Source organism: Lepisma saccharinum, chromosome 17 (genome assembly GCF_977018435.1).
Source record: "Lepisma saccharinum chromosome 17, izLepSacc3.1, whole genome shotgun sequence".
Classification (NCBI taxonomy): domain Eukaryota; kingdom Metazoa; phylum Arthropoda; class Insecta; order Zygentoma; family Lepismatidae; genus Lepisma; species Lepisma saccharinum.
Genome location: NC_139245.1, coordinates 20,958,466 through 20,980,975, shown reverse-complemented (window position 1 = coordinate 20,980,975; position 22,510 = coordinate 20,958,466). Strand labels below are relative to the sequence as shown.

Sequence of the window (22,510 nt, the reverse complement as noted above, 5' to 3'; positions counted from 1 at the left end):
TATAATTATTCATCAAGCCGAAGAGAGATTTGGGGCAATTGAACATTTGGAGTGTTTCAATTTAGTTGACCCTGCAAAATTCAATGACTGGAGGAAGTCTGATTTTCTCGATGATTCGTGTAAGAATTGTGCCAAATATTATCCCTTCATAGAAGAGGGAAAACTAAAGAGTGAACTTCGTGTTATTTAGTGTGGTGAAGAGTTTAAAAACATAAACTCTATCAGTACATTACATTAGTCTTTCATTGAAAATGATTTAGATGATACCTTTTCAGAAACTGTAAAAATGACAAACATAGTTTTAACAACTCCAGTGGCAACAGCTGAATCTGAACGATGTTTCAGCACATTGAAGCGTATTAAAACCTGCTTAAGAAATGCAATGGGACAAGACAGACTCAATGTCTTGGCAGTGCTTACAATAGAGAAAGAATACATTGCAAATATAGAGGGCTTCAATGAAAAAATAATTACAAAATTTGCTGAGCAGAAGAACAGGAGAGCACAGTTCTTGTTTAAATGAGAACCAACGTTCGTAGAAAGGTACGTTTCACAGCATTACCTGTTTCTTTTGTAATTCATGTGAATGGTCATTATATTTTAAATTCTTTAAAAAAATAAGTCCAATTTTGTAATTTAGAGGAAGATAAATACCTGTTTTTTTGTAATTCATATGAATTGTTATTACCTTTTAAATACTTTTTTTAAAAAATAAGTCCAGTTTTGTAGTCTAGAAGAAGAAAAATACCTATTTTTTGTAATTCGTGTGAATTGTCATTATATTTTAAATTCTTTAAAAAATAAGCCCCGGCCAAATTTGAGGCCACGAGACGCCACTGTAAACTACCTACGTTATTACCAAAACCACTAGCTGTTTAGGTGTCACGAAATAACTTCTTAAGTAGACCTATACATAAATATTTTAATAGTAGTGTGTGGCAAAGCAATTAATGTGAATGAAATATGCTTCACGTTGGTGGCAGTGCTAGTGCTAGACCTTATTTTGAATTTTCAACATGTACCATTCTCTAACCTTGAAACTACAGTAAGCTGCTTTTAACATAACGTTAGACGTAATAGCGATATGTTACATTATTACAAAGTACGGTAGATGAGTATAGCGAGATAACTTATGTTACAGATCGCAGATGTATGATACGAATAAATTGAATAATTAATCTATGATTCTGAAATATCAATGGTTCTCACCCTTCGTGAGACCGCGACCCGGTAAATTATTATTTTTAAGTAGATGCCCCGCCCCGATTCCAATTCACTCGGAAACACATTTCTAATTTTTAAACTTTATGCACATTCAATATTAATAAAATATTATTTATGGCATATCATAAAGAATAATAGTTCGATTATGTCTAAACCTATTGACAAATATAAATTAGGTTTAAATTATGTCTGCTACTGGATCTAATGAAATTTTATAGTCCCCTCAGGCCAACATCATTAAATAAATTTGGTAACGGCTGATTTTTATTAGCATGATGCATTTTAAACAGAAAATTCAAATTAATCATATTTCGACAACAAAATATTTGTTGATGAAAATTACTAACTAAAATGACAAATTTGAGGAAAACTTCTCGCGGCCTGGTGGTTGAGAAACACTGCTGTAGATCACATAATATACTTTGATGACTAGAACAGGTATTCCAGATAATTTAATTCGCCTTAAATTATAATTTGACAATAAGTTTTATTTTTTTCGGCATTAAGTTGATGTTTGGTCGTCCAGAAAATGAAAATTTATCTTAATAGCACACAGATAAGGATAAGCATGAAATTATCTTATTAGGCTTATGTGTGGCAATTCCTTCATCCTTCTAGGTGGCAGAGTGGTTTGAATATTGGACACGATATCGCTTCTAAAAATTCTGGGTTCAATTCCTGGAATTATTTCTAAGTTCAGTTTTCAAGTTTAAATATTTTTGTATTAACGTTGCTTTCCTTGCAGTTTTGCCTAATCGTGACAATGAGGAGAAAATGGTAATTAGATGAAATTGATGAAGGGACACTCATGCCCAGTGCGGGATTCAAAGATGGAGAATTTGATGGCGAGATCGAAACTTGACCACTCAGCAACCGAGCCGGCGTGTTTAAATATCTGAAGAGTATATTCTACAAGTAGGGTGGCCATATTAGTCAGTTTACTCCCTCCTGAAAAATCGGTAATCGTGAAATTATTATTATTACCGATTTAGTATTATTACTATTGTTAAAGTAAGGATCACATACATGATGCATTATAAACAACAAATGTGATCTCTCGTATCAAAAGGAATTAATTATAATTATAAGCACAGTGTGACTTACGTAGTGTCTTCGGTCCTTCCTGATCAACCTTTCATGTTAGGCCTACGCTGAAGTTGGGGAATGCCAGAAGTATTTATCGGAAGAACCAAGCATCTTGAGAACAGCTTTATTCTTCACCAACCATTCATAAAACTCCTCGCAACTCTCGCTAAATTTTACTCGTACCAGCTCTTAAATTTCACTCGACTTCATTGTTGAGACAAGTAAGCAAGATTTTCACCTTTCCTGTATCTATTGTTCATGATCGAAAATTTGAAAGAAAAAAAAACACATTGAGCAGGAGTGATGTACCAGGCAAGTGTAACATCATTTCTACAGCTTCCGGAAGGACGTCAAGCCAACTTCCGACTTTTGTAAAACGGTACATATTTAGGATTTTTTAAATATCGATGGGGCAAACGGGACACGCCTCCAAAACGGGACTGTCCCAGTCAAAAAGGGACGTATTGTCACCCTATCTATAAGGATAGATGTGTATACTGCAGTATACTGCATCCTTTTACCCACAGCTATTTTCTGTATTTTAATCACATAATTTTTACAAAATTTCTGGTCCAGTATACGAGGCAAGCTAGTATTTATGCCGTGGATGATTGGCAAGAAGATAAGAGACAATTACGCGATCGACCCAGAAAGAAGATTGTTGACAGAAGAGGCTTTATACAGAGGGGTCCAAAAAAATGTATTCATTGTTTGTAATGCAATGATTTCGAAACAAACAGACTTAAACGTACTAATCTCATGTGGACGTGTAGTGTAACTATTTAATTTGTCGCGGGTAGGTGGCGCTGGCAATTTGCCAGCCGGTCTAGCGTAAGACGCATTCTGAAGGTTGCACAGTGGAAAGTGTACATTCCAAGACTGCTACACGCGATCAACGAGGACGATCCGGATCGTAGGGTCGAATACTGCGAATGGTTTGAGCACATGGTTCGCGAGGATAGAGAATTTGCAGGGACAGTTGTGTGGTCTGACGAGGTGCAATTCGAACTTAACGGTACTGTGAACTGCCACAATTTTGTGTACTGGTCGCCCATCGATCCTCACGTTTATGTGGAGAAGGCAGTGAATCTACCGTGGCTTAACGTGTGGTGTGGTTTGTCATCGCGTGGTTTGATTGGTCCCTTCTTCTTCGAGGGTACCGTAACCGGTGAGGTGTATCTTGAAATGCTTCAGTCAAGAATTTTGCCTGCCATCCGAATCATGTTTGGCTATGAAATGTTTTACCTGCAGCAAGATGGAGCCCTGCCTCACTACCATCGCGATGTGAGGTCATACCTGGATGACACTCTCCTCGGATGGTGGATAGGTCGACGCGGTGCTATTGAGTACCCATCTTGGTTCCCTGATTTGACACCACTGGACTTCTACCTGTGGGGGACCATCAAGGATGACATGTATCGACAAAACCAACTACACTCAACGAGCTACGTGAAAAAATAATAGCATCATGTGCTGCCATTACGCCAGATACACTGACGGCCGTAGTACGGTCTGAAGTTTGGTGCCATCGGAGTTATTTAGAAGTTGCTGGTGGTCATTTTGAACATCTAACATAACTCTCTCTCAGTGTCAAAAATTGTACCCACAAGTCAATTTTGTCAGAAGATATGGACTATCAAACAGTGAGTACATTGTTTTGGACCCCCCCTATTGTACTGAGTTACAAAGAACTTACCGCTCTGTTTCATCTCTCACTTCTTGAGCCTTTTCCTTATTGCGAAGATGATGCGGTCGGAGTAGATACTGAATCTTTCTTTGCGTTGGCTTCTCTTCTTCTATATAGATCGTATCTTCCCACGCCTCTCTCTCCTTATGCCACTGGCGACAATAATCATTTGATATCAATTTCCACATATTCTGTGGCTCCTGAAAAAATACACATTTCAGCTTTATCAGCCATTACAGAACCGCAAAATGCGATCAATGCATGGAGTAAACAAAACTAGCCTCTTCTGAAGTAAGAGCTGATCAGTACGCCAGAGTTCACTGCTGTATTTATTAATCGAAGATTCCTCTGCCAAGTTTCAAGCTGAAGACTTCTTTTAAACTTGCCGTAGAGTATCAAGAAATTTCGTAAGGAAGATGAGTATTTTTTTTTTGGGGGGGGGGGAGTCCGTTCATTTTACCATCTTTTCACGTATCCACATTTTTTTTAAAGAAAACCTAGTCCGGTATCCCCCAGTATCCCTAATAAACTTCTTCTCTGCCACGCTTCGACAGGTATGTATAAACTGTTCATAACCGCAATATTTGTTTGTTACTGCCAAAGGTTCCTGTCGTAATTCACATGCACTGGTATGAATCTTTGACTCGTTTATCTCTACATTTCTTGGCTGACGGAACTTCTATTTGCTTCAGATGAAACCAGTCCCATTGGCAGGAATGATTGGCGAAACGCTCTTCAACTACTTATTATATGGAGGGCAGTGCAGTTTTTCTTTTCAGTGAGGTTAAAATGCAACCTCTCATATGTATCTATACAGCGTACACACACTTATAACTCATATATCGGCAATATTCATGCACCAACAACTCGTATGATTTTCTCAAATATGAAATCATAAACGTTAATTTATTTTGAAATCTGTATCATTGACTCAAGTGTTGAAAATGTATTACTTCTTTATCACGAAATGATTAATATAATTTAATACTTGGGCCTTTCTATTCTTTATCTATTCTGTTCTATATATACGGGCGTGGTACGGTACAGTGGGATGCATAAATATTACTAAGCAAATTATTTATCATAAGATTTCTTCTCTTTATTTTGCCCTGTGAGAGCTTCAACAATTAAAACAAATCACTAACAATCTGCTGACAACCTTAGCACCAGCATACGTCAAAGCCCATTCCTTAAAAACACGTAGAGTGCAAGAGCTAAGTTAATGAAGATAGCCATGGACAATTTGCCGAGCAATACTTGTGCATCCCACTGTACATACACACATTAATAAAGCACTAAAGCTTATAATCACACTCATCAAATGTTCTTCAACCTGCTTCACCTACCAGTTATTTCTTCTGTAACAGCCATACCAAGATTACGAGTTTCAGTATGCAGTACACAGCACTAACGGCGACAAAGTGCTACCTGCTCGCTTCAGAAAGCGTGTGCTTGAAGCAGAACCGGCGCTAGTCATTTTGCCGCCCTGGGCAGTGGCGGCAGAAGCTGCTCCCTTTCGACAACCCCCCCCCCCTCCCCGTCATTACGCAGCAACGGGAAATTGAAAATCAATATATTCCTAAGTAAAACATCAAACTATAAAATAAATTGTGAGAATTGTTACGCTATTTCAATATTGAGCGCAAAAGGATATCTCGCTCAACCACAGTAAAACTTTAAAAAATGCGACACTAATTTTATATTATTATAATTTATGAAAACTCTCTCTCTCTCTTTCTTAAACGTATCTTAAATGTAACAAGTATTAGGAAAGAAATGAAGGTTTGACTTCATATGTTTCCCGTTGTAGGTCTGTGATATATGATTGGATTTTTAAAATAATTACATGTAATATTCCTGGATCTCCCGCGTGGGTCATGTATATCTAAATTCGATGCCACTTATTTCTAATCAACCTGGACTCACAGGTCGCCCCCCCCCCCCCCGACACCTCCACTAGTGGGTCGCATGAGAAAATATCTTGCAACTAAAGCCCCTATCACACGGAACTGGATTTCTAGTTCGAATGCCCTAGTTGGCGATGAACTGACTTTCTGGGTAGTAATCATGGCCGCCTGGCTGACTGCTTGACTGGTTTTGAGGAATAGGACATGTTCTAATTGCTACTAACTTCTTCGACTAGATTCTGTGGAACAGCCAATCAGAGCAAAGTTTGGCCATGTGAAGATATTCTGTGAATTTGTAAAGTAGCATTTTTTTGTCTGTGGCTTCCGAGTGCATACAACACGAAAGGCATGTTTACAATTGAAAAAGCTAAAATATTCTTCCATACGTGTATAGTAAACGTTGTAAAGTATGTATTTTATCAGCGCCGTTCTTCTATACCTAAAACCATTTAATGCGATGCGATATTCCTCTCGGTTGGATAGTTATCGTATTTTAAAAGTGTGAAGTGATACGTTGTTTACATCTCGCGCGGCAGTCATTATGGGAACGAAAGACTATCGACAAGTACGGTATAACAAGTACCGTGTGAGGCGAAAACTAGCAAATGGGTAGCCAGTCCAGCGTCAACTAGAGCATTCCAATTAGAAATCCAGTTCCGTGTGATAGGGGCTTTAGACTGAGTTCTTTCGCAACTACCGACTTGGATGAAAAACGGGAAACAACTAAGCAAGATATTTTCTCACGCGACCTATTTAAATGAAATTCGAACTATTAGCCGTTACGACGGTTGACTCGATCGCGTCCTTTGGCAACGGCAATTCTGACGAAAAACGCTGGTTTCCTGATTCTCATACTGTGTCGGCTTAATGCAATGTCATCAGTTGTTTTCCAACATCACTGAAGGTCGCGCTTCAGCAGGACCCTTTTTATAACATGATTAGCTTATTTATTTATGATGGCGGGGCCCCGGTTCGACTCACGCCTGCGGCGTGATACGGCACACTGGCCTGGGGAAAAAAAATAGATTCACGTAGGAAAGTTATTTTTATGTAAACCTGCTGCCTAAAAAAAAAATAGTCGATGGTACCCATCCTGTCCAGTCAAGGATAGAAGATAGTATATTTGAACAAAAACCAGAGAACAAACAAAAAGGCAAAAATGGGTTTGAAACAAAAAAATAAACACAACACAAAATCATGAGGAGCCTAAATCTAAACCTGCTGGGTTACAGACTGAACCGATTTGCAGTTCGCGAGACTGACGGCGTGCGTCTTATGAATCTCCGGTGGCTCTAACAGAGCAATCTCTCGTGTCAGCTCTGACGACGAACTTATTTATCGCATGTCACTCGGCACGCGCTGAAGCACTTAACACACTGAACACACGAAAGCACTGTAACACTGAAGATAAAAGGTATCCTTGCTTCCTGGGCAAGGTTAGTTCCATTGCGCATAGTTCTGAAAACACGGTGATTGTTTATGCACCTTTAACGGGGAGTGATGTCTATATCTCCTAAAAAAAAAAACACTTGGTATCAAGACCCAAGAAAAAAAGTCATGCAATGTATACAAGGTAACAACCTGAAGGGTTCATCAGTAATAAAGGAGCGGGAGTTTCGGATGGCGCTGGGTCCTCCTCGGCTCGGGAACCTGCTGAAGAGTCATGGTGGGGCCGCTGGTGAAAGCCGGTTACAAGCCACTGTGGGAAAGTGTTGGTCACACACCTGGGGCGGGCCTGGTGTCGCTGGGACGAACTAATGACACTTGGGTAGGGGGGGGGGGTCATCTGGCTGCTACTGCTCTGGAACGGGGGAATCCATTCGGGGGTCCTGGTGAGTGCAGACACGAACAACAACTGGGGATTGCTAGTCTAGGACATGGTCCGGCGATTGCGGCCTAGGGACACGACACTTAGCAATATGAGCCCTGGAGGGGGTTGAACGATGCACTTCTGTCCTATAGGAGGGGAGGCCTCTTTTGTAGTAGTCCTGGACAGTGTTCTGGCAGTGACGTAAGGGGAGGTCACAGCCTCCTGGAGCACTCTGGAAGTCTGGAACAGCATCCTTCATGGGGCGCCGGATCCGCCCGTGAAAGTCCATGAGTAAATCCGGGCCTCAGTTGGTTTCGAGGTGACACGAACATAGATTAGCGTGTAGGAGAGAGAAGTTAGTAAAGACAAAAGAGGTGATACCTGTTCAGTCATTTAGGTGTCCCTATCATATCGATATATATAAAATAATAATAATCGTCGATAATAATAATAATAATAAAATCGTCGATAATAATAATCATAATTTTATGAAGGACATTATCTTCCCCTGGGGGCTGCAAGGGTTCTGCCTCCCGAGGGAGGGGGGTCCTCTGTGGCAAAAGGAAATGTCCTGTAACCTTTAGGAATTTGTAGAGTCCCGGAGGGCGGAGATAATTTTACTTGTATCAAAGGTAAATAAATGTACTCAAAAATAAATGTAAATACGGATAAGAAAGGGGGGGGGGGGTTCCAAGGAATTAATAAAAAACACAAGAGGAAAAGGGTATTGCATATAGCCTATCACGGCGGCGTAAAAGCTATGAGTAATGTCGAGAATAAATACATTCCTGTAATGTTGTCCTAACACGCGAGAATTTATTGTGGCTGACTTAAAAACATAAGTTAAATATATAATTTACAGGTATTAAATTTAATTTGCTAAGAATCAAAATAGTTAATTAAGTGACCGCCTTTCAAGGGAGAAGCAGATAATCAACTTATATAAAAAAAGGAACCAAAGAATAAAAAAAAAATTCTGGCAATAAATTTCAATAAATTACCCACTGTGCAAAAAGTGTTATTTGTGCATCAGACTTGCGTATTTATAATATTGAAGACTCAGTTATCTCACCAAGTTATATAATATAATATTATAACTTTAAAGTTTTCAATAGGCTTATTATTTTCTTCTCTTCAAATTTTGCCGCCCTGGAAATTTGCCGCTCTGGGCGGTGGCACGGTTCGTCCCCCCCCCCCTTTCCGCCGGCCCTGGCTTGTAGTGCACATTTAGTTCATTCTAGCAGGGTATAAGTAATGAATTAGTTCTTGAAATGGTCAAGACAAACAATAGCATCATAAGGCTGCAATGAAAATTCTACGCAGTAACAACACTTTACCTTGTCATAGGTGGGGCGAAAAGCTTTCCCCTTGTACATATAAAGTGGGAAAATACACCCTGCCCTGATAAGCTTGGTAGGTTCCCATTGGATGGGTTCTCTCGTCGACTCCTGCACATGACGCCTGGCTATTTTGTCGATTTCCTCTCCTGATAGCGGTTTCTTCGGTTTCTTCCCTGCCTTCAGCCTGAGTTTGCATTAAAGAAAGACACGCCATTAGTTTATCGCTTGCAATATTTGTTTTAATGTCAGTGATTGGTTGCGTAATTAAAGTTGCAAACAGAAAACTATCATAATATGTAATATACACCGTGTTTCAGTAGTCCCTTCGGTATTTTGAAATTTGGCCGTTGCTGTATACTTAGCAAATCCACATACAAGAGATGAAAGCATGCCAACAAGTTTGTTTCGTGACAGATACCATGGCTTAGTTACCCATTTCTCCGCTAGGAAGCAGTAGTGTTGCAGTAGTGTACAAACACGGCGTTTTCAGGTGAACGGAAAGCTTTTCGTGTCCAGTAATTTGCTAACATCGAGTCAATTGTTACAGTGCAACATGCTTTTATGTTGAAGATTATTTTTACTTGCCTCCTTTACCAAGAGGTTTACCAGAGGTTTCTTTCATCGACGTTATGTTGGAATGTGTGTGAGAAGAGCTAGATTAATCTAGATTGACGTCTGTCGAGCCACCAAGGGACATATCGAACATTTATAAAGTAATTTAATTTCGATATTTACTCTTTTCACTGACATGCTCTCATTCCCGTGGGTGAGTTGGCCTCTGAGCTACCGACTTCCCAAATCCAGGAGGGACTTATAAAACGCCCTGTATATGGCTTGTTGGGAGGACGCTTCCCTCTCCCCCCGCTAACGACGCTCGTGCCCTTTAATGCGAAGAGGTATGGCTAAATTCCCGAATTTTAAAAAGGGTAACCGCGCCTACTGTTATTCCCGTCATTGCTGTAATAAATCATGTTACGTACACTACCATCGCCCGATCACAGGCCCGTCGGTCTTCCGAAAAAGTGTTTTTTATTCTATTTCTGAAAATAACATGATGTCCCTGAGTACAACTTCTAGGTTCGGTAAAATGGGGATCATAAAATTTCCTCGCCTTCCTGCATCGATATCACCATGGCAGTAAAGTTGACTATCCCGGGCCGTCTTCTACAAAACAATTTGTCACTGAGTGATCGATAAAAATAAATAATGATTAGGTTAGAGAAGAAATGCAGCGCTTATTTCACTTTTTGTAAGGTTAACTTTATTTTTACCCATTCTCATATCATATACTCTATCCCCGAATCTGTGGAGCAAGGCCAGCGCATAGCGGCAGAGAAGGGGGGATGGAGTGGGCAGAGCGAAGCAGTACATGCTGCTGCTAGAGCTGGTAACTGCAGTCGCTTTTCTCCCCTCCACTCAATCCCGTTCCCTCTCACGTGTTCATTGGTGGGGCTGTCATGCAGCACTACTTGCGCAGAGACTTGTTTTCGTTCGCTTGCTCCAGAGTTACCCGGGACAGAGTACAAGAAGGGGCAGACTTTGGATAGCATATATGGCAAGTCTGTCAAACTATATATTACTGTTGTTACAATTTACTTCTAAGAGTCTTTGTTTCAAATTTCATGAAAATGAACTGCGTAGCCGTAATTTTGATATGTGTGTTTTCCAAACCTCAAATATACGCAATTTGACGCGAACCCATCTCCGTTCAGTACCAGTAATTGCCCCACCTGTATGCATTCGTCTTGTTCCCGTGCAAGTTTAGACTTGCCTCGCGAAAATGATGGGTCAGAAATAGCTTTAGTTGCGAAGTGTGATGTGATTGATTATTGCATATGAGTCATTCTATGCCAAATCAACACAGATATGTGCAATTTCCAACCTGACCATCTCCGATTTTCATGAATTTTGGGTAGTTGAAACTATGCATGGAACTTAGTAACTATGAAAATTTTTAGTTTCGTTTGTCTTGTAATTGTTAAATTATTCAAGGTCAAAGTTAGCAGAAATTGCACTCTTTGAGCCCGCTTAGCTATACTAAAGGTGCTGTAACTCCGCCCCTATTTTGCCTAGGAAGCTCAAATAAAGCTTATTGTACAGGGAATTGAACAAGCTTTCCAGTGATATATTACGAGCCTACCTTTGGATAAAAATATAATTTTGTCACGTGACCTTGACCTTTGACCTTGAATATCTCAAAACATGTCATCACCAAAAATCATGAAAAAATGTACAGGGTGTCCGGCTTAGACCTTTAACATTACAAAACAGTATAACTTTAGTTACATTCAATTTCAAATAAAACTTATTGTTTGTTTGAAACCGGCAACTGTGGCCATTTGCGAGAATCACAAGTACTTCGAGTTGACGTGACACCCATGCGCGTGTAACGCATAAATTCCAAGATGGCGGAGTTGACGGTTCAGCAGAAAGTTTTCTGCGTTCTTTCACTGGTACTAAACAAATCTGCGAAGCTTGTTCAACGAGCTTTTCGGCGTGAATTCAATCTTCAACGTCACGACAATGTTCCTTCCTATTTGAGTATTGCTAAGTGAGATAAACAACTAAGAGAAACTGGAAGTGTTGTGTCAGTAACCGTGAAGTACGCGAAGCGGAAGGTATCAGAGGAAAACATTGAAGTGATTCGCACTGCATTCACAAGAACTCCAAGAAAATCAATAAGACGTGCAAGTTTAGAGCTCAACATTCCTCGGTCTGCTATCCATGACGTTGTGCACAAAAGGTTACGTCTACGGGCGTACAAGATCCAGTTACATAAAGGAATTGATCCTGATTATAAGCCTAAAAGACAGACGTTTTCGGGCAAAATGTTAAGCGAAATTGACAACAACAATGCTTGTCTGGACAAGGTGTGCTTTTCTGATGAAGCTGCATACCACAAGTATGGCAAAGTTAACAAGCAAAATTGCCGTATTTGGAGAAGTGACAATCCTCATGAGTTTCGTGAAATTATGAGAGACTCGCCAAAAGTTAATGTGTGGTGTGGTTTAATGAAAGAGAAGATAATAGGCCCGTTCTTCTTTGCTGAAGAAACAGTGAGAGGAACGAATTATTTAGACACGCTTCAGCATTACGCTGTGCCTCAAATGCCTCCAGAAACCATTTTCCAACAAGACGGAGCCCCGGCACATTTTGCTATCATTGTACGAGAATTTCTCGATGAGCATTTTCCTAGAAGATGGATAGGAAGAAGTTCTAAACCACTAGCTTGGCTTCCGCGCTCGCCGGATCTTTCCCCCTAGATTTTTTTCTTTTGGGGGTTCATCAGGGACAAAGTCTGCAGTATGCCCGTCGAGAACTTGGAAGATCCGCGTAAGAGAATTCGTCAGGCGATTAACAATGTGACCCCTCAAATGCTAGTGAATACCTGGACGGAATTGGAATATCTGTTCGACATCTGCCGTGCCACACGGGGGGCTCATATCGAGGTTGTGTGAAGTGCTGGTGCTGGGACAAAAAAATGCATGAGTTTTTCTACCAAAATGTGAATTTTGGTAATAAAATTGGGTTTCTCTGCAAATTTATGCTCTTTTGTAATGTTAAAGGTCTAAGCCGGACACCCTGTACTTGGTCCCTCATGCCATACTCTAAAACATATCAAAAAATCATTTTGGGACTGCAATGGGATCAGAAGATACAAAATAATATGTGTAACTATGTGACTGATAAAAGCCCCATTACATGAAATATGACGAGTCAAAAGTATTTTAACACCCACTACAAAATACAAAGGAGTTATCCTGGTCATGATAGAAATAGGTTAGGCACAGGAAGATCTCTAGCTGTGTGTGTCAAGCACAGGTCCGGCATATTGTTGACTTCCATATTGAATTCAACGCAAAAATTTCAAAGGAAAGGGGGTGACGTGAAATATCAAATCTGGCTAGAATTTCACGAGAAATGAAGCAGCGAAGGTTTTTCCAACTTATCTTTATCCAGTAAAAAAAGTTATTAATGCATGCTTGTAACCATTTTCTCATTCTCGAGGTGTTAAAACAAAGCATTAGAATGCTCCTAACGTGTTAGGAACTCATCGAGATCAAGCTGACATCTCGGGAAAGGAAGAAGTATACGCACCATTGGATATGATTTTAATCAGCAACATTCACCAAATAGTTGAATAGTGAAGAATATTGGGAAAAGTATCTCAAACAATTAGGTGACACTTCCTTTGGAATGAAAAATTCTTCATTGACGAGGCTAATTTTTATGTTCACGGTGAAGTTAATTAAAATAATATGCAATACCTGTGATTTGATAATCTACAGTAGACAGATCCCAGCCGAATGGTTGTTGCTGGTAAGCTAATGATGTGGTATAGTATATGGAGAACGGGAATGGTTGGTCCATATTCAACAACGGAACCTTAAATGGTGAGGGCTTCTTGGATTTGTTAAGTGAACAGGTTTTTCATCCTTGCTTACGGGATATGGCTCTTTTCCAGAGTTTTGAAACAGGATAGAGTGTGACCACACTGTGTGAACATTTTGGCAATTTCTTCATGGTAGATTTCTGGTAGATTGATGGGCAGACGGGGATCTATTAAAAGGCCTGCACATTCGCCAGATCTAACATCTTAGGAGAACTTTTACCTTCAGAAACATTTGAAGAGAATGGTGCATGCACTAAAAGTCCGTGATATTGACCATCTGAGAGAAGGCATAGTTGCTGCTTTCGATGATGTTGCACCTGTTACATTGCCAAATGTTCTATGTGAGTATGAGAGACGTCAACAAGTGTGCTCACAGGAATATTGACAACATCATAATGTGCATATATCGTAAGTGAAAGATATGCGTATAACTTTTTGCTGGCTAAAGATCAGTTGGAAAAACCTTCGCTGCTTCATTTCTCGTGAAATTCTAGCCTGATTTGATATTTCACGTCACCTCCTTTCCTTTGAAATTTTTGCGTTGAATTCAATATGACGGTCAACAATATGCCGGACCTGCGCTTGACACACACAGCTAGAGATCTCCCTGTGCCTAACCTATTTCTATCATGACCAAGATAACTCCTTTGCATTTTGTAGAGGGCGTTAAAATACTTTTGACTCGTAATGGGGCTTTTATCAGTCACATAGTTACAAATACTATTTTGTATCTTCTGATCCCATTGCAGTCCCAAAATGATTTTTGATATGTTTTGGAGTATGGCATGAGGGACCAAATATATTTTTTTCACGATTTTTGGTGATGACATGTTTTGAGATATCCAAGGTCAAAGGTCAAGGTCACGTGACAAAATTATATTTTTATCCCAAGGTAGGCTCGTAATATATCACTGGAAAGCTTGTTCAATTCCCTGTACAATAAGCTTTATTTGAGCTTTCTAGGCAAAATAGGGGCGGAGTTACAGCACACTTAGTATAGCTAAGCGGGCTCAAAAAGGGCAATTTCTGCTAACTTTGACCTTGAATAATTTAACAATTACAAGACAAACGAAACTAAAAAAATTCATAGTTACTAAGTTCCATGCATAGTTTCAACTCCCCAAATTTCATGAAAATCGGAGATGGTCAGGTTGGGGGCTGTGTTGATTTGGCATGGAATGACTCATATACGTTTGTTGAAGCGTTTTCGCCAGGATGCCGTACGAATTTACAGCGTCATTTCACAATTTTATTTCTATTCTAGTTTATACGTTTAGGAAAACTAGGAGGAAAAGGTTCGTTGTTTTGATTTTTTAATTTCTAATGAGGTTAATTAATGTCGCTTTTCTTTCACTTTCGTCTAATCGCGACGAGTAAATATAGGTTCGTTGGAAGGCTATGCCAATTTTATTAAGTTGAGCAAGCAAACAGTTTCTCTATTGCATTTCCAGAGCCTGTATATGTTCATGTGATCATATTCATATCCTTTCAGTACAGAAGTAGGTTTCAGGGACGGATTCAGGGAACACAGGAAGGTGCTTCACCTCCTTTTGACAACTAGAACTTAACAATAAATATTCAATAAACATGTAAATGAAGAGCGATTGCCCCCTTGACGTCATCTTCAATGTGCATAGTAGGTGGTAACTAAAAAAAAAGTTCATGAAGAGGAAACCCGTCCCTCACTGCTTTTTGCTTTAAGTCACCCTTATGACCGAGCGCGTTTCATGGGCTTGACTGGTCCTTGTGAATGCCCCATCATCATGAATGCAGAACAATAGTTGATATACATTAGAATGCTGCTAGGAGAGGATTATGCTCGAGCGCCAAATAGTTCGCACGGACGACGCTAGATAGCGTACGGAATTGTGAGCTTTTTTGCACAGACAAAACGAACAGTATACACTCGATGTTCAGCAGTATACGCATAATCGTCTTTTGTCTGTGGTAGTGGGCTCTGAAATATGGATCGTCAAGTTAAAGACACAGTGAAATTGAAACTTAAGTGAACATAGTCATCATCTCCATGTTAAAATGGAGTTTAGTGTATGTTACCAATACGCAATGATATATTAAAATAAATTGCATGATTGTGGGCTGAAACTACCAAGGCGGATATTTACATGTATACGTATACGTATACGATTATTGTCCACAGACCTCTGGCACTTTGAGATCTGTGTTATTGTCACATTAAAATGATATTCGATTATATACCCTCGAGCGCACGCTCGAGGGTGCTAGACCCGAACGACTACGAGCGAGTGAAAGTGGTCCCATGCAGTCTAATATAAACTGTAATACTTTTCTATTATTTGAGGTTAGGACAGAATTTATACGGTGGTGGTATACAAGTATCTCGTTTCCATATTAAATTACAGTAGAGCGTCGGATCCCACTTTAAACTGTAGGTCCAGTCCCGAATAGCCTTACTGTGCATAAAGTGGACTTAAAACACCCAATCCATCATAATAAATACCCCCCCCCCCCAAAGAAAAACCCTTCCCTTGCAGGCACTTTTAAGTTGAGTTATTTGGAGCTGGCTCGAGATTTCTGTTGTTTGTAACTCGTGAGAAATTGCGACGGGATTTTCTATTAAATGCTTGTTTACGCAGTATGCTGTTTACTCTGCATCTGAACATACAGCCTATCTCTTTTTGTACGTCAGCAAGGACGTTGAACAAATATTTACATGCTAAAAGTACCTTGTTTAACTTAGTCTGGTCTTCATAAAAACGCAATAAAGCAACAATAGCTGGGATCATGAATTCTGAAAATCACGAGTTTGCTCATTTGGGTTTCGTGGCTTGCCCCATTAATTACGATAAGTTGATAAGTTCGTTTAAATTTAGCTCCAGTTTGCAATTTTAAGATCAAGCTGATAGCTGAAAATGCAATATGCTACGCAGTTTAATTTTTCTCTAGCATTTCGTTATTATAAAATCGATGAAGTAATACAAATAGTACAATGAGTAATAATATTCTAATCAGATAATAAAGTAAATTAATATTTGCATTATACGTATAATGGGGAAACTTACTCGAAACATCAGTTCAATGAGTATGACACAATTGTTTGTTTCCCTTCACAATTATAATAATTAATCTAATTTAGATAAGCGTCACGATTACCTAAAATTTAGAGAAAAGCAACGCTAAATAACAACAAAATTGAAATAGAGATAGAAATATGGTACAGAATAATATTGCAAATATCACAAAATCACAGATGGGAAAGCTGATTTGTTTTGTTTATTTTGTACGACAATGCATTTTGATAGTCCAATAATAATCAAATATCCTCTCAAAATTTCCCCCATTAATTTTAGACATGCAGAGGTGTAGTTCATTATCTTGCATCTTATACAGATTAAAAGTTTACGTTTAATATTTTAAATCCTTCTTGTCCATTCTTAATTATTTCAAATTTCGAAAAATCGCGAATTCTGTCTGACAAGTTTTGAGTATAATATCTAGCTATATATTTTTTACCTGAAAACTTCGATGTAAATTATAACAAACAAGCAAGCAAGTCCTAATTATTCATATTGATCGGGCATTCATCAAAGCTTCTTCTCCTCAAAATTCCTCAAGGCATAACCTCGCTGCTTAATACTTAAAACAGCCGTAACAAGCTTTTGAATTTTTACAATAGTTGTACCTTTGTCGCACAGTTGAATTTCACATCGCAAAGCTACGTAATTAGCAGTGGCGTAGTGTAGCATGGGCATTTCGGGTGGGAACGCCAAGTCCGAAGGAAGGGCCGGCCCTTTTTTTCCTTAATAATTTACTTATGGAATTAGTCGCCACAGGTATTTTATTTGCCTGAAATCAGCTTGGTTTTCAATGAAACATCATCCATGCATGTTTTAGCTAGAAAATTAGATCCCTCACTATGCCACAAATGTTTTGAACTCTGGTGTTTTATACCTTTTTTATACCTTTCTGCATGACGCAAGTCATTAAAAAACCTACCTGAATCACAAGCGCCTCTGAACAACAGTAGACGTCATTGTTGTGGGTGATCCAACTACTGATTGATTTGGTTTATTTTACATCGCTTTTCTACCACTTTTGGTTAATCGCGAATATGAATAAGAGTGATGATATTGATCAAGGGACACTCACAAAGAACACCCGTGCTCACGGCGGGATTCGAACCAGGGACCTCTGTCGTCTTGACGCGCCGTGAAAAAGACACTGACACGGAGGTGGGTGGGTGATCCAACTATCGTTCACTCTACTGACGTAACAGTGCCGATTAATAATTCAGAGTACTGTTTATTGCATCTAGAGAATGCTGATAAACATTTTAAAATAATTTTGTTCAGAGACCATTCTATGTTAAGAGTTTTCAAATGAATGCTAAATATTTCCATTGACACAATATGAAGCAGTTATATACTAACGAAATAATAATAATAATAATAGAAAAGAATAGTTTTGCGGGTTGAGTGGTAGAGCAGCCACAGGCTGAACTTACACCACAAGGACTTCACCAACTTATTTGACAAAAACTGTGTTGATCTTTTAGTTTTTAATGCACATCGCTGTTCGTGCGATAAATTATACAATGCAGTGGCCGTTAAGAAGCGGTATATTTGAGTTTGGTAAAGTTACGTCAGTCAATATTGCGTATTGTAGTATCACACAGCACGAGCCCGAAGAAATGAGTAGGAATTCTGCTTCTGTCGTCTGCGACGGAAGGAAGGAAGGGTCACATGAGCCCTAGAACCAATCACGTAGCTCTCTTCTCTGTACGCCAGCGTCCAAGAGAGCATTGCGCCAGTGTTGTAGAGATCCAAGCTTTCCCTCCAGATAGGCAGCAAGGAAATTATGATCTGTGTATAGAGTCCTTTACGCCAAATCTGCCCGGCGTCCGGCCAGGAAAGGCATTGAAAAAAAAATGCTAGAACGAATGTTGTTATTGGGGAGCATTGCAAGCGGATCGCGAGAAATAGCTATTATAATGCCATGAAGGTCAAACATATATGAAATTAGTCAAGTTTTACTTTATATTTACAGCATTTACGCATATTTTAAATTTTAAATCAGGGAACGCCGGGCGTATGGGCGTACTATAACGCTACGCCACTGGTAATTATCTACTTCTGAGACACATGCTTTCTATTTTGTAGCTTTGCAAGAAGATTAATGGAATACCAACATAAACTTATAAAGCCTTTAGTAATGAGATTACTCACTGAACACAATTAAACTATTCTGTACTTTATGCTTAGGTGAAAGTTCTTGATGATCCAAAGTGCAGTGATTGCATTGTTTACTGTTATTAGGTCCAGTTTTCATAACGGTAGCCTGTTGACCATAAAGCTCACTTACGTTAATAATTATTCAGAAGTTGGATAGAAATGCTTGAAGATAGTCTTTTTTTGGAGCAAGAAGATTGGAATTATTTCAATTTATTTTTGTAATGTAACAAAATGATAGGGTAAACTTTGTTTTTAAAATAAAAATAAATAAAACTTTTTTATTTTTTAAACATATTTTAAATGTTTTAATCAAAAACAAAATATAAAACGTATGTCTAGAAGACTTATTTTCTTAGAAGAATGGTTTATGAGGAATATTTTAATCATTCAAGTAAGGACTGTGTTTCTAGTTATGAATAGTACTTGTAAACTCGCATGCAGGCTATTCGAAAAGGTTAAACTATTTCAAGGTAATTACGCTCCACTCTGTCCTCGTGGTAGCTACTCTGTTTTCCGAAATTTCATATTTCAATGCAAAGTACATCGACATTAAGAACAATGTACTTTAAGTGCGGAACAAAATTGTTTCGTCCATATACAATCTAATTATGGAAATGTTTTAAACACATGTTAAAACATAGGTACGTGTTTCAAACGTTTAAAACACGATGTTTTGGATACTTTTATCTTGAAGATGCTAACCCTAGTTCTAACCCTTTTGCGTTCCTTTTACAGATAAATCGAAATTCTATCTTTTAAACAGGAGTTGTAAATTTCGCAATCTCTCTCTCTCTCTCTTTCTCTCCCTCCCTCCCTCCCCTTACACACATACACACACCACATACACATTTTGAAATGAGACGGATAATTTCCCTACCCAACTGTATGTATTTCAGCTTGAGTAACGTTAATTAAAAAAAATAACATATACTGACCTTTTCTCTTCGTCCGTAAGACACACGTTCGATCCCTTTTTCCTGACACATGCGTTGCAAAGATTACCAGGAGCCTCTGTTTCTTGGGACGGTTTCACATTTGCCTTCTCCGTGTCACAGACACACTTCATATCGTCAGTCACCATGATGCGAATGCCCCAGATGGGACTTTCTTCAAGAAGAAAAAGATAACGAATCTAATATAATACACAACAACTCATACTTCTCTTAATGTGTGGTAATCTTATAATAAGTAGGGAGGACCGAAGAATGGGAAGGAGTGGTTGCTTGAGTGTTGGTTACGATACTTATTTATTACAATGTAATCATTATTGGAAACATATAATAATTTTTGCTAGCACGATGTGTGCAAGCAAACTGTCTTTTTATATTTTCTTTTTTGATAGTGGGGATTGAATCTATTTCTATCTCTCGAGCAGATGTATTTGCTTGAACCCGATCCGAATATGACCCGACTGACTTATTTATTGTCTCTTCGGATATTTGAATCTTTGTATAGTGCTTGGTATGGTGCTACCACATTGTTCGATTATTACATGGTATGCTTGTCATGCTACTTTCGATATTTCTGTTTCCACTTTTCATGTATGATTATTTTGTTCATCTATCTTTTTCTCAACAATTTGCCTACATAATGTATATAAATATATGATTTTTGTGCAGATGATTACTTTAAACAGACAATTTCATATCGACTTTATACTTTACGCAATGTTTCTCCATACCACGTGCAATTGAAATGATAAAAAAATAATTGAAATGTCATTACCACGTGATTCAATAGAAACTTCCTCTAATTGTCAGATTTCATTTCAATCTTTATTTGGATCTGACAGCTTTCATTTCATTCTTTACATGGATCTGACAACCTATGCTGTGTCCATGCGTATTTTTTTTAGTTCTCATATATCTGAAACTATCTATTTTATTTTATTTAAATTTTGTCATAGAATTTTTCAATGAACCTACCCAATTTTCTGTCGAGAACAGGGGAAACAGATGATTTCATGCTACAGCTGTGTACCAGAAATTCATAGACTAGATAAAACAGTGAGAACCGCATCTTGTTTTTATTCGTTAAAAAATGATTTCATCTACAACTTTTAGAAAATCCCGTTTGTGGTTGGTGTTAGAGGATCGAAAGCCGCCTTTTTTAAAATACGTATATTTGGCGGAATCCATGTTTCTAAATACGAAATCGACAACCAAATTATGGGGTGTAAGGGGGGATCTTTTGAGAAGGCACCCAAATGTCAACTTCACTTCCACGTAGTGTACCCCGGTAACTGCAATGTTGCAGGCCGACGAGGCTCTGGCGTCTAGACCTACGGTCAGTATAATCATCTGTAGGGCTGCGTGTGTCGTCCTCTGCTTTGTCCTTGTCCATGTATGTGCTGAGTGCCCCTTTGCAGCTTCGTCTTTTAATTAGGTAAGGAGATTATATTCCTCAGAGACATGTGTTGATTTCAGCTACAGTAAGCTGGGCCCCGTATAATGTAACGGGTGAAATAGCCTAAGTGTTGACCCACAATTTTAATTTCAATCAATCAATTCACAACTAAATTACAAAGTTCAGTTTTTGGTTCATATTGTGATGTTACCTAACGTCAGGCAGGGGAGCGGCCTTAAGGCCATGAAATTTTTAAATGTGAACCTATAAAATGCTACGAAAATAACATCGACGATTTTTCAAACTTGTAAAAATTTCAATTTTGTCCTTGCATTGCATAAATGAATGTGTTTGTTGTGTAGAGAGGCAGTCTCCAGAAGTCTGCGATATTGGGTACTTTTAGTTTTATAACCATTGATGCAAGGCTACCAGCAGTGGCGGTGATTGGAGGGGTATAGGGGTCAGTTGCCCCCCACTATTTCCACTTCTGCTCCTGCACTATGGCCTCTTAATGCTAATTCTTGTCTACCCAGACCTGGGGAGGCACATAGTGGTTCGTATCCCACTTTAAATTGTAGGTTCAGTCCCAATTAGCCTATCTGTGCATAAAAGTGGACCTGAAACGAAACTCAAATTAAAACTTGTCTAAAAAGAAAAAGTAAACTGTCCTTGCCCCCCAGTTTTGACACCCAATCGCCGCTATCAGGTGAAACTGTCTCTTTCTTTTGTTGGTTAAGCATAGCCATACAAAGGATCGTAGCGGGCTATGGGTTACATCAGATTTAGAATTATTGTAATAAATATTGCTAATGCGTATAATTTAATTTATAAGTATATTATTTTCTAAGCACGGAATTATCGTGGTTGTTCAGTGGTTCTGCTATAAGAAAAGAAAGGAAATTTGAAAACATTTTTAATTTGCGAAACTCAGAACTATCCGAATACTTCTGACCAGTATCAGCGATTGGGTGCCAAAACTGGGAAAGTGGTGGGGGAGGGGGAAGGACAGTTATTTCCTATTGGTAGAAAAGCATTAGGGATAATACGGGGGCAAAAGTGGCAAAAAAAAGTTGGGGGCAACTGTCACCAGGTACCCCAAAAAGCTGCCACTGTATGTATATGCATACACACACACACACAAACACACGGATCTGGCCCCTCCCTCAAAAAATCCTGGGTACGGGCCTCCGTAAAGTCCATTTGAATGAATTACAATAGTAGCCTCTAAATATTAATATGTCTCATTCCATTTCTACCTCATTCCTAAATAAATTCATCTTCATAGAATTTACACCTAGAAAATAAGGCGCGTCTAAATGTAAAATCACTGATCAATTGTCATATGTATCGGATATAAAATAATTAACTTTTTAGTTTTATGCCGGTCAGTGCTTGTTTTCTATTGGTGGATGACTTTGTACTTACGGGTTATGAAACGTTCTCCTAAATGCGGAAGTCCATGCTGCTATGTGAAAATTGTACACGGCTGTTCAATACCAAGTTTCCA

At 38.8% G+C, this 22,510-nt stretch overlaps 1 protein-coding gene across 2 annotated transcripts in view; it reads right to left on the bottom strand.

Annotated features, from left to right (window-relative positions):
* The window catches only part of LOC146001212 (uncharacterized), a 38,670-nt gene extending 16,160 nt beyond the window's left edge, over positions 1-22,510 (bottom strand). The window contains exons 1-4 of one of the 2 annotated variants that reach the window (XM_083138505.1): positions 22,429-22,510; positions 19,593-19,764; positions 9,052-9,238; positions 4,007-4,197 (exon numbers count right to left, since the gene is read on the bottom strand). In XM_083138505.1, the coding sequence (XP_082994631.1) occupies positions 4,007-4,197; positions 9,052-9,238; positions 19,593-19,738 (524 nt within the window). In that variant the 5' untranslated portion in view covers positions 19,739-19,764; positions 22,429-22,510. The remainder of the gene's footprint in view (positions 1-4,006; positions 4,198-9,051; positions 9,239-19,592; positions 19,765-22,428) is intronic. The other variant, XM_083138506.1, reaches the window with a different exon arrangement.